Source organism: Aplidium turbinatum, chromosome 10, assembly GCF_918807975.1.
Source record: "Aplidium turbinatum chromosome 10, kaAplTurb1.1, whole genome shotgun sequence".
In the NCBI taxonomy this organism is placed as follows: Eukaryota; Metazoa; Chordata; class Ascidiacea; order Aplousobranchia; family Polyclinidae; genus Aplidium; species Aplidium turbinatum.
In genome coordinates, this window is record NC_137481.1 from 25,096,317 (window position 1) to 25,107,973 (window position 11,657).

Here is an 11,657-nt window from a genome sequence, read left to right on the forward strand (position 1 = left end):
TCCACTCACTTGACTCTTCACTTCCTTTCTGTTGACCTTCGGTTTACAGCGAACACCTAATCAATATGTCTGTTGCACGAACACGTCTGCTGTGCACATAATGACGTCATGTCTGATATGGTGCATCAAACCTCCCTCCCCTCTATGAAAAAAAATTCTCAAGGTCTATTAATATTAAAGTTGTTCTAACCCTGAAAAATCAATTGTGTAAAATATTACAAAATTTGGATGAACTCTAGCGGGCCTACATCGAGCTTAAAAAAACGAAACATGCCACATGAAAACAGCCAATATCAAAATATCTCGTCTATGATACCTCTCAGGTTTTGCTGGAGTTTTCATGCTTTGCTTTAGGCTACCATACAAGTAAATCCAGAGTTTTAGATCAATATCTCAAATGGTTTGTCCATGGCGGCCATTTGAATTTCGAGTACCACCCTCGTTTTTGAATTGTGGGGGTAGCGTATAGCAATTTTTACCACTTTTGGTGCTCCATAACTTCTAGATACTGTATTGTAAATGTAATGGAAAACTAAACATTTCTGTGTTAGTTCATTATAAACTATAATAAGTGTCAGAAGCATTCAAAAGTTGAAGAAAAAGAACACTTGTACGGAGAAAAAATTAGGATTTTGATGAATCACTTATGCAATATGCAAGAAATATTGTTTTTTATTGTTGAGCTGTGTATTATAGTTTATTATGAACTAGAACAGAATTGTTTAGTTTTCCATTACATTTACAATAGAAGTTATGTGGCTTTGAAAGTGGTATCCCAATGTCTGAGGCAGCATGTGCAATGTGCATCCTTCAGGTGGAGGGGATGCACCTCGAATCAAGACGAAGGTTGTGACGTACCGTGTACCTCACAATGCTTGCGTGCAGATATACGACTACAAGGAGAAGAAAGCAAGGTACTGTTGTTTTTACTTTTGAAATGGTTGTTTCAACGTTAACCAACATGAAAATGATGTAGCAGCACTTGTCACCTACCGGTGAGATGACGCACTAGGTAGAGACTTTATTTGAGCTCAAGTATTACAGCGGAATGTATAACCTGTGTAACAAACCGGTGTCGTAACAAACCGGTGTCGGAATTCGCAATTACATTGCAACGCACCAGTATTTATGGGCTACATCTCCGTTGCCCAAAGTTCCTTTTAGCGTTATTTATCAATGACTCAACGAACCATGGAAGATAAAAGGAGCGAACATCTCGCCCACTATTGTGGATAATGTAGTACGGGGTTGGGAAAATACTGATAAGATCAAAGATGAAATAGGGGTGTTTCCGTATTGACCCCCCCCCCGCCATTGTAGTTGCCCATCGTTTATTACATAATATACTTTATTGGTAACGAACTTTTTTGTGCTTAGGGTCGTGTTCGGGCCTCACCTCGTCATGTTGGGCCCGGATGAGCAGTTCACACAACTATCCCTCTCTGGGGGGAAGCCGAAGCGTCCGGGGGTGATCCGATCGTTAGCCCTCCTGCTGGGACCAGACTTCTGCACGGATGTAATCACCATAGAAACGGCCGACCACGCCCGTCTCTCTCTCCAACTGGCTTACAACTGGTAATGTTCCCTCTTGTGGTTGTTTCACTGACGATGATGCACGGGCACGTTGCAGATGAAAGTCGTCACTTTCATATCGCGTTAATTTCATCATTAAGTTGTCCGGGACGACGAAAGAGAGATGACGGCAACACTCTGAAAGGTTCAAAACGTGTTTAATTGTTTGGGGGGTATGTCTGCAAGTAGCACGACCATAAAACTAATAATTGCTTGGGGATGGTGGCAAGGGAGCTATGAGCGTCATTGTCAGCACCAACCAACTATAAAACATTAGTTAACTAATGGTAAGAGTTAATGGCAATGGAAACGTAATGGCTATGGCTATGCAATGGAAACGCCAGAGATGTGGAACCAACAACGATGGTCATGGTTGAGTGATGTCCACTGTGACTTATGCGTTAAATATCGACGTCATGTCTAGATTGGCAGGTCGCGTTGTGATGACGTCATAACGGCTGCTAGGACATCGTCACTGTCTGCCATGGATACCACAAACTCGTGTTGAAACAAGTATTTGCATGAATTCACTCTTAAATGAACATCGTCAGACCGCACTTGCATGGCAACGGCACGTAACAATGGTGCGCCGGCCTCGCATGTGCTCGTGATGAACCCGGTCTCCTTTTCAGGTACTTCGACATCACGAAGGCGCTACAGAGTCAAGCGAACGCGGCTAAGTTGTTCAGTGTTCCTGACTTCGTAGGGGACATGTGCAAGGCCATCGCATCGCGCGTCAGAGGCGCGGTGGCTTCTGTAAGCTTCGACGACTTCCACAAGGTACAAACATGCCGTACGATGTTGAAAGTACAGCTAACGCTTCAATAGTGTGATCAACAAAGCTGGTGTAGACACTTTATCAACATTGCTGCACTTGTCCGCTCATTGCTGGTACCAACATCTTTTCTTCGATTGTGTGTTATGGATCTTACTCCAACTTCAAGGCACATATGGCAAGCTGGTATTCCCAACGCTGCCATACCACGCGTCGTTGCTGGTGTCCATAGTTTGAGCGCTCAAGGCCAGCGGTTTGTGTTTTGTAATGGATATTTACACCCCAGTAAACTTCTTCCCCTGACGATTCCAGTATGCGTCCAATGACGGACCGCGGCATTCCACTGGTCTTCAAATGTTATATAATGTCCTACTAACGTCGCTTGTTGATGGTAGCAAATTGTTTAGAACTCGTCACGCATCATTCGTTCCTCCGTGTTCGGCGTCGATGAGAACGGGAAGGTTCGCGATCGGTTCGACTTCCCACAAAACAGCTTGGCAGTGACATCGATCGACATCCAGTCCGTGGAACCGGTGGACCAACGAACCAGGGACTCCCTGGTCAAGTCCGTTCAGCTGGCCATTGAGATCACCACCAACTCTCAGGAGGCGACCGCCAGGTCATGTCTGTGCTATGTTCGTCATGATTTTGGCTGTTTTACATCGTTTCAACGTGTGACGATGTTTATATGATGTAAAAATACCACCTTTAATTGATTGAGGGTGTGTGAGGTGATGCGTGTCGGCAGAGGTGTCCAGTTGTTCTTGTGATGTTGCCGTATTGTTGTAACGACTCTCTTCCACAGACACGAGGCGGAGCGAGCAGAGCAGGAGGCGAGGGGCAAGTTGGAACGGCAGAAGATAGCCGACGAAGCAGAGGCAGAGAGATCACGTCGAGATCTTCTGGAACTCCAATCACAAAGCGCAGCCATTGAGAGCAGTGGCCAGGCAAAGGCCGAGGCCCAGTCTCGCGCGGAGGCCGCCCGCATAGAGGGGGAAGCCTCCGTCAAGCAGGCCACCCTAAAGGCCGAGGCGCAGGCCATTGAAGCGGTGAGGATTGTGTTTGGTAGCACCTTCTCTAATGTTTCAGTCCAGTTTTAGCTTTTGTGGATGAAGAGCTTGATTGCACTCAACATGTCATCATGTGACTTGTCCAGATTTTATTATACTTTACTGGTAGAGCTAAAATGTTTATAGAATTTTGTTGCAACTAGTCTAGACTGGTTCTAACTGGCAAATCTTCAGGCGTCTGAGCTGGAGCGCATTGCTAAAGTTCGCGAGGCAGAGATGAAGTATCTCCGGGAGCAGAACGAACTTGAGATCAAGAAGAAGGAAGATCTGGCCAAGATAGAGACGGAAAAGTTTGAGAACCTGATTGCTGCCATTGGAGCGGACACAGTGCGAGCTATCGCTGTGGCTGGTCCAGAGATGCAGGTAACTCTTCTTCCATCACTCGTCGTGTTGGCCAACACACGGTGCGATACAATTATTTTTGTTCCAAATGCTGCCACAATTTTATTTATGAATAAGCTACCGCTAAATCGTATGGATAGATGTTTGGATTGTTGGTAGATGAAAAATTGTGACGTCAACAGTGTTTTTGGCTCAACAAACTTTACCTCAATTCAGATGACTGACAAAAGCAGCGGTTGAGAACTATGTGGTATGAATTGGTGGTGTGATACTGATGAACCCAGCCTCATGGGCGAAACACGTGTTTATCGCTGCCAATTCTTGCTACACTCGACTGCCGACAAACGCATATGATATGACTAGTTAATGTTGCTAAAATGTTTGACTGTCCATTAACCATACCACTAGCTACATAGCGCGAGGTATAATGCTTGTCTAATGATGACGTTGGCCAACCAACTGTTTTACGTCACCAGGTTAAACTCTTGTCCGGACTTGGAATCAAATCGACGGTTTTCACCGACGGGAAATCCCCTATCAATCTGTTCCATACCGCGCAAGGGTTGTTGGGGGCGCTGCCCCACACACAAAATGGCGCTTGAAAGGGCGCACAAGCGACGAGAGGAATGCACTGTAAATAATGAGCACGAATTTTGCTTCCAGCACTTAATCAAGCTACCATGCAACATGGCGTTTTTTTGTTGTAAAATGTGAAATCGATGTAGTAAGCGGTTGACGCAGATCACGTCCAATCAGGGCCGTTGACAGGATTTCTCAGGCCCGGTACCAATTTATTTTCGGGCCCCCTTCATCGACAATGTTATGAATATAAAGGTTGTGTACAAACTTTTATCGATGTTTTGTTAAAATGAGGATGACATATGCCGTTCAAAGTAAAAAATTAAGAGAAATATCATTTATAGGCTATATATATATTACACTCTCAAAGATTTGTTTTATCCACGAACTTCCCCAACTGCACAATTACGCATTAGGGATTTCTCCGTAAACCGCGAAATCCTTGCCTTCAATCACGATCTTCGTCGGTATGTTTAAAGTTGTTGGAGTTTTCGGCTGAAATTAATTCTTTGTAAAGTAGACGCAAGTAGCGAAGTGAATAGGGGCAAAAAATATATATATTCAGAATTAAAGAGTGGGTAAAGAAAAATATCTCTTGTTTTTGAGAAAAAAATCATGGTTAGGGAAATCACTATACCCGGAAGGGGGCCCGGTACTTTATCATCTGACGGCTGAAGTGGCTGTTTTAACCTCTGATGGCAATTCCTTTAGATCTGATTAGATTAAGATCTTGATAATGTTTGAAGTCGCTGGGAATGTTTTAAATCCGGGCCCCCTAAATATTCCGGGCCCGGGTCCAAAAGTACCACCTAGACCCCCCTGTCAACGCCCCTGCGTCCAATCAGGGGCGCCGGAAGCGGGGCAGGGGGGCGGATGCCCTCCATTTTTATGTGGATGTGAGGCAATGGTGTCCTTTTAAGGTCACGAGCTACTGCACATTTTGTAATAACAATTTCTGCTATTCGCTTTGAGTCTAATTATAATGTTTTATTTTCGCCTTGAAATAATATTCACGACACAAAATTCTGTATCACAGTTGGTTACATCATTATAACAGCATGATGCCCTTCTGTGCTGTTGTTCTTTGTATTCCAGACACTTGTATCATTACTCGATAATGAGCTGATAAATGAGCATTATCGCTATATCTGATCTTAAAACTTAAAAAAAAATTGGCCCTTTAGCAACAAAAGTGCCCTTTTTCATAATCTTGCCCCCCCCCCCCCCCCCCCCCCAGTCAAAAATCGTTCCCCGCCCCTGCGTCCAATGGTTCGTCAAGTTGGCATCGCTGTTGTTTATGATCATGAGTTTCTATTCAATCAAATACATGAATATAATCAACCTCTTGTGCAAACACAACCCCTTGTGTCGTCCATCGGTTGTTTATTCTGTTCATTGTTATCGAATATGACGTGACAATAGAGCGGCGTTGGTTTGGAAGCCAGCAGCTATTATGTTGAGAAGATGTTGGGAAATGCCAAGCCGAGGCGGAATAATATTGTTCAAGACCAGGAAGTCAACAAGCAACCCTTTACTGCGCGTCGATGGCGCATCACCGTGCGTTGCTTGGCTCGTTCGGTGGGCCCATGAGATGCTTGTCATGACGAGCTGGTGGTCTGGTGAGAAATGATTCAGGATTGAGAAAGTTGCGTCAGTTTATAAGAAATAATAGTCGAGTGTACGTCATGATGCGCATGAGTGATCTCAAGTTGCTTGCAGCTGTTACAACCTCAGCCGTTCGAATTGTCAACCAGATACGAAGGAGGAGAGTTAAGCTAGTTACTGGACTTTAGAGCGAAGTGTTTGTGCAATCGAGCACTGCTCATCATTGTAGCCGGACGGGGTAGGTCCGATGAGAAGTCTGCTGCGATGAACCTGAACCGATTAAAAGTAAAAAATTAGTGAACTTGACTTCTCAAGCTCTGGAATATTATTGACATCCCAGTGATGCCCACTTTGATGTAACAATGGGCATTAGAGAGTTCGTATAATCGCATTTATTTGACATTATTCTCATGGAAGGGACTCATAAACTGCTTCCATGAGAACAATGTCAAATAAATGTGATTTTACAAACTTTCTGTTCATGTTGGAAACCGGTAGCGTATTAGTAATCTGCAGCAGATGAGGTTTAGGCAGTCAATCAGAAGGCAAGATATTGATCAGCTGATTGCAGTCATGTGACTCGTAAACGTCAGAAAGTAAATTGAGTGAACGTTTCGGCAGCGTTGTTAGGATAGTAGTCATTTCGATAACATGGGTTCGATTCTCACTCCTGTCATAACTCTTTTTTTCTTCTGTAACTTCAGTGCCAAACAAAATTCAAAGCAAGAATCAGCTCTCTAGCTGAGTGGTCACAATGCTGCAGACAGTTGGTTCATAGGAAAAATTGGCCAATCGGTCAAAACACCCATCTGCTGCAGCGATGTACAGATTACAAATGCGCACTCCGTTAGCCTACATAAAGTGCCAGTGTGGTCACTGTTGGAATGCGTTTTGACTGCAATGCCATGGATTATGTGTGAGGTGGGGCATCCCAAAGACCTTCACGATGCCGTTCCATTGGCGCATCGAAAATTTGGCTGTGCTAAGTTTATGTAGAAATGAGATGTGAAAACTGGTTTGGATGCAAGAATAGGCTATGTCAGCATCTTTTATTTCAACCAAATATTACTTTCAAAAACTGCTTTTGCATAAAAGCAATAGTTGTTTCCACCCAAAATCAACAGTCTCTTTCACCTTGTTAGAAGCTTCGAAAGATTCTTATTCAAAAAGCTAAGAAGATTTTTTTTTCCATAAGATAGTCCCACTGAGGGTACTCGTTCCAATATAACATTGACAGTCTGTTCAGACTTTTAGGAAAGTAGAAGCTTTAATTTCCTCTTTATGGCATTAAGCACTTTTTTGAAAAGTACCGGTAGGCCTAGTGTTTATAATGCTTATTGTACAGTATAGCCTTCTGATTTATCATAGTTAGGCCTATATAGGCTACTCATAGGCCGAGGATTTATGAATTTCTTTTGTTGCCTCTCAAACAGGTTTTGACAAAATCTTGTTTGAAGTAATTGTTCTCACGTGTCACAATGACGTCAGAGGTCGGGGACAACTTGACGGAGAAAACGAGAAGTTCCACTCAACTTCATCGCCCTCTGGTGGAAAGAAAAATGAACCTATGGAACGTAGTGATTTTGAACAAGTTCACTAGGAACTTACGGGAGCGGATACAAAATCGACAGAACGAGAGAAGGAACTTCTGCTGGGTGCATTTGATTAGAAGTCTTGTAGCCTATTATAAACCTACAGTATTTCTGACTCTTAGCCACTAAATCCATTCTTTTAATCTTAGCTGCATTGGTCGGAACATGCCGCCTACATCTTTCAACAATCTGTTTTTTAGAAGTTACCACTCGGTTCACTGGGGAGGCTTTCATTAAAAACTACATAAAAAGTTCTGGCCTAAGCTGTTTCCCGGTTGTAGCTTGCAGAACCTACCAGCTCGGTTAAATTTAAGAACATAGGCTATCCCTTTCGATCAGAAAATTTTGCCTCTACCTAAGTTACTAAGAAAAACTATTAGGCCTACTATTGTGCTGTAATCAAAGTGAATGTTTGCGTCCTTCTGTTGAGTTTCTTCAAGTTTGCCTGTGACGTTTATTCACATCAATCCTTCCAACATCTACAAACACATCAATAGACTTGGTTGGTAACGTCGGATTTTGTTTGTAGTTGGACAGGCAAGTCAGCGAATCAAGCAGACTGGCGAAGAGTTCCTTGCGGCAAGAGCCAACGTATCAGATGCAACCTGAAGCAAAACCAGATTACGCAAAATGCCGCTCTATGATCGAGCAATACCTGAGTGAACGACTCACAAACGTGGATTACAACAAAGAAGAATGCATGAAGCTATCCAGGTAACCAATCAATCAATCAATCAATGGTTTATTTGTCAGATACGATGCAAAAGTCCCCCAGTTCCCATTCTGACAGGATGACAACGAGACGACCATATGGTCTACTAGCAGCCTAGCCTAATGACAATTTTGCCATTCAAATTGCGAAAAAATGTTACAGAAAGACACAACCTTCCGCGCTTCAAAATAAACACAAAAAACATGTTTAAAGATAAAAAGATAACGTAAATACAAATTCCAAAAATCAAGCAGAGATTACTCAAGTTTCAGACTGAACCTTTTTAATTGCATATGAAACTGAGAAGTTTATTTCCATAACATATCACTTACGAATACACTGTAGTTTTATGAAAACAACGTTTTAATCTCTTTTTTGAAACAATGAAATGATGTTTTTCTTTCAAACCGCTTGGATTCCGCTTGATTCAATTGATTCAAACCGCTTGATTCAATTTCAAATTGGACTTTGTCTCACATCAAATTGGACTTTGTCTCACTTTTATGCATGTACTCTAAAAGGTCGTCGTTTATATTATAGTGTTCATATTTTTCTCAAATTTTTGATGCTTTTGTATCTGCTTTACGCGGATGACTTTACGTTGATACGGGTTTAAAGTAATCGCCCCTTTTTTTTAAATAAATAGTTATTACTATCTGAATCCTTGACAGCCTGTTTCACCTATACGGATCATCAGAAGGTCTTATTCAAATTTACTTCGCTCTGCTTTGCTTTTTTGCATAGCATTGAGCACTTTTTGTAGTATTAATAGTTTTCATTGTTATAAATCCAAATAGATTCTATTTGAATAAGAACTTCTGATGAAACAGGCTGCCAAGGGTTTAGAGAGTAATAACTATATTTGATTTAATTTGCTCTGGTTTGCTTTTTGCTTAGCATTGAGTACTTTTTGTAGTATTAATAGTTTTCATTGTTTTAAAGACTGGATATGTATTTTATGATGTAAAATGTTCATAATGGCCCAGCTATCCCCAGATACAAAGACGTCATTTAATTTTGTTTCCAGAAAAAAACAGTTGTGATTTGTAAACCACATACACACGAAATGCAATATCCACTAAACGGCGCTGGTACGCTACATAATTTGTTTAGATGAAAATCTTCTTGCAACACATGTTCACGTCACATTGCTTTGTTGTTCGGCGTCGCAGGGAGATGGCTGATGACGCAAAGAAGAAGTTGACGAGCTCCAATTGGCCCAAACGCTACAAGTGTATTGTCTACGTCAGTCTGGGCCAGATAATGAGGCAAGGAGTTAGAGTGTCGAGCATGTGCGCCTGGGACTCAACCAACGACAACTACGTCACTTGCTCGTTTCAGAACGAGTCTCTCTTCTGCGTGGTTACTGTCTTTGCAATTTATTATGAGTGATCATCATTGTGTCGGTGTTTAGAACAAGCTTTTCTAATTTGAACCTATTACCTGACCAACTCCTTCAGGGACACTTTTTTTTCCTTCCTCACACTTTTACAGTACAAAGAAACTAGCACGAAAATATATCTAACAACATGACACGCTCTTCTGGTGTAAACTAAATTATCACAAGATGTTTCAGGTGATAATCTGCCTTTATTTCGACGTATCGTCAATTAAACACGACTGACTTCTTCAGGGGGCTAGATCAGATAATGACTAGCTGCATTGTTCAGGTAGGTCACAATGTAGTTTGTTGACAACTCAATGAGAAATCGAATATTTATTCATGTTGTGTATTTTTATCTACTGTTGACCAATCCGCTTTCATCAAGATTAAAGGTGGTATTAAAGGATGTTTCTCTATCTAATGCTTTACAATAGAAAAGTACCACTGGCAACTTTTCATCTAACTCCCAAGCATAGGTTAGGCTTGTCTTCTGCAATGGTAAATTCATTCTTGAACAGACAATCCAAAGCGCTGATCACTGTATTCTACATTTTGTTCGAAAAAAAAGGTCTTAATTTGGTTCAGAAAAGTGTTTGATATGTTGTTCCAGACATGGAGGTCTGAATCGTTGGAAATTCTTTGAAAAACATGAATCAAGGCGACCCGCTTTAAATTGTTATGAACTTTTGCGTTCTGATATTTTAAGATAGTAGTAACACTGTTTTATCGATGTATATTTTAAACCTTTGGGTTGTGCCATCTTTCCCTTTTGTTGGTGTCAAATTCGTATATTCACTTTGCCGTTCTGTACATGCTTGCGCCAGCAGCAAAAAATAAAAATTGAATTGATGCTCTCATGTGTTCGTTGTAAATTGACAATGAAACAAATCGAAACTTTTAACCAAAAAAATAGTTTGAAATGAGAAGAAACTAAGTCAAGAAGTAGGCTATTGCGTTAAAGAATTGAGCAAGAAAAGTAGACTGATCAGTTGGTAGTAACAGCATGTAGCCTACGTTCATCACTGTTCAGCGTCCGCTTTGCTATCACTCAAGGAAAATAAATTTGTGCAGTTATTGATTTATCGTTCCCTAGCTGACGAAACTGTGTTTTTGTAAAGCCCTAAACATTGTTTTTGCACTTTATTGAGTCAAACAAAGAGCAATGTAAGCATGCAGTCAGTAAGATATTTCTGTCAAAGAAACAGTGAGTCGGTGTGTTGGAGCAGTGCCGGTCTTTGAGGTGTGCAAACCGTGCGATCGCACAAGGCCCGCAAATTAGGGGGCCCGCAATTTACTCAGAAAATTCAGTAATTTTGTCATTTCCAATGGAAAAATTCAACACGTGAATTCAACAAAGGAATTAGCAACAAGAAAACATAGAGACTCAACGGGTGCAACCTATTTCGTCCCCTGAAAAGATCGAGAAAAAAACAACATAGCCGAAGTTGCTGATCGGAGTTGCCGCAAACATTTCAAATTTCTCTCGATCTTTTCAGGGGACGAAATAGGTCGAAATTTGATTTTGTTACTCCGATTTCAGGGTACGAAATCAGGGCACGAATTTTTCTGGGGACGAAATAGGTTGCATCCAGACTCAACATAGCTTTATTTCCGAAAAATTCCAAAGAATGCATGATCTTATCCTTTTGCTATGCCATCGAACAGCACCATTTTACAGTAATATTCATACCCAAATTTTGAACATGCTCTCAGAATGCCCCAAATTTAAAGTAATTTTTCAAAATTTTCTGGGGGAGGCCCCCAGACTCCCTGCCGCTGGGTGTCGCTTTCGGCGATCACGCCGTCAGGCTTCGTCAGCCGACGGTCAAACCACCCCCTCTCATTTCAAAATACCTAGCTATGCTACTGAATTGGATCATTGTCATTGGGGCCCGCAAAGCATATTCCGCCCAGGGCCCGAAATACCGTTAAAGACCGGCACTGGTTAGAGTATCAACAATCATTGCTCATTGAAAATCCTTCATTGCACACCTGTATCTCTGCTCTAATTGTGTGGTACGGTCTG

At 41.8% G+C, this 11,657-nt stretch overlaps 2 protein-coding genes across 2 annotated transcripts in view; both read left to right on the forward strand.

Moving 5' to 3' along the window:
- Positions 1–5,750, forward strand: part of LOC145778044 (major vault protein-like) — a 33,148-nt gene extending 27,398 nt beyond the window's left edge. The window contains exons 12-18 of the mRNA XM_082589444.1: positions 815–914; positions 1,378–1,575; positions 2,205–2,352; positions 2,755–2,966; positions 3,153–3,396; positions 3,592–3,780; positions 4,236–5,750. Of these exons, the coding sequence (XP_082445570.1) occupies positions 815–914; positions 1,378–1,575; positions 2,205–2,352; positions 2,755–2,966; positions 3,153–3,396; positions 3,592–3,780; positions 4,236–4,361 (1,217 nt within the window). The 3' untranslated portion in view covers positions 4,362–5,750. The remainder of the gene's footprint in view (positions 1–814; positions 915–1,377; positions 1,576–2,204; positions 2,353–2,754; positions 2,967–3,152; positions 3,397–3,591; positions 3,781–4,235) is intronic.
- A 1,632-nt stretch (positions 5,751–7,382) lies between these two features.
- On the forward strand, positions 7,383–10,719 carry LOC145778659 (dynein light chain Tctex-type protein 2B-like). Its single transcript, XM_082590194.1, has 3 exons — positions 7,383–7,598; positions 8,065–8,249; positions 9,420–10,719. The coding sequence occupies exons 1-3, from the start codon at positions 7,422–7,424 to the stop codon at positions 9,637–9,639; spliced, it is 582 nt and encodes a 193-aa protein (XP_082446320.1). The 5' UTR covers positions 7,383–7,421; the 3' UTR covers positions 9,640–10,719.
- The last annotated feature ends 938 nt before the right edge of the window (positions 10,720–11,657 follow it).

Excerpts from the sequence above, each read along its gene's own strand:
- LOC145778659 (XM_082590194.1), top strand. The coding sequence starts at position 7,422 with ATGACGTCAGAGGTCGGGGACAACTTGACGGAGAAAACGAGAAGTTCC. Across the intron at positions 7,599-8,064 it reads AGAGAAGGAACTTCTGCTGG|TTGGACAGGCAAGTCAGCGA; the intron begins GTGCATTTGATT and ends TTTTGTTTGTAG. Across the intron at positions 8,250-9,419 it reads GAATGCATGAAGCTATCCAG|GGAGATGGCTGATGACGCAA; the intron begins GTAACCAATCAA and ends TCGGCGTCGCAG.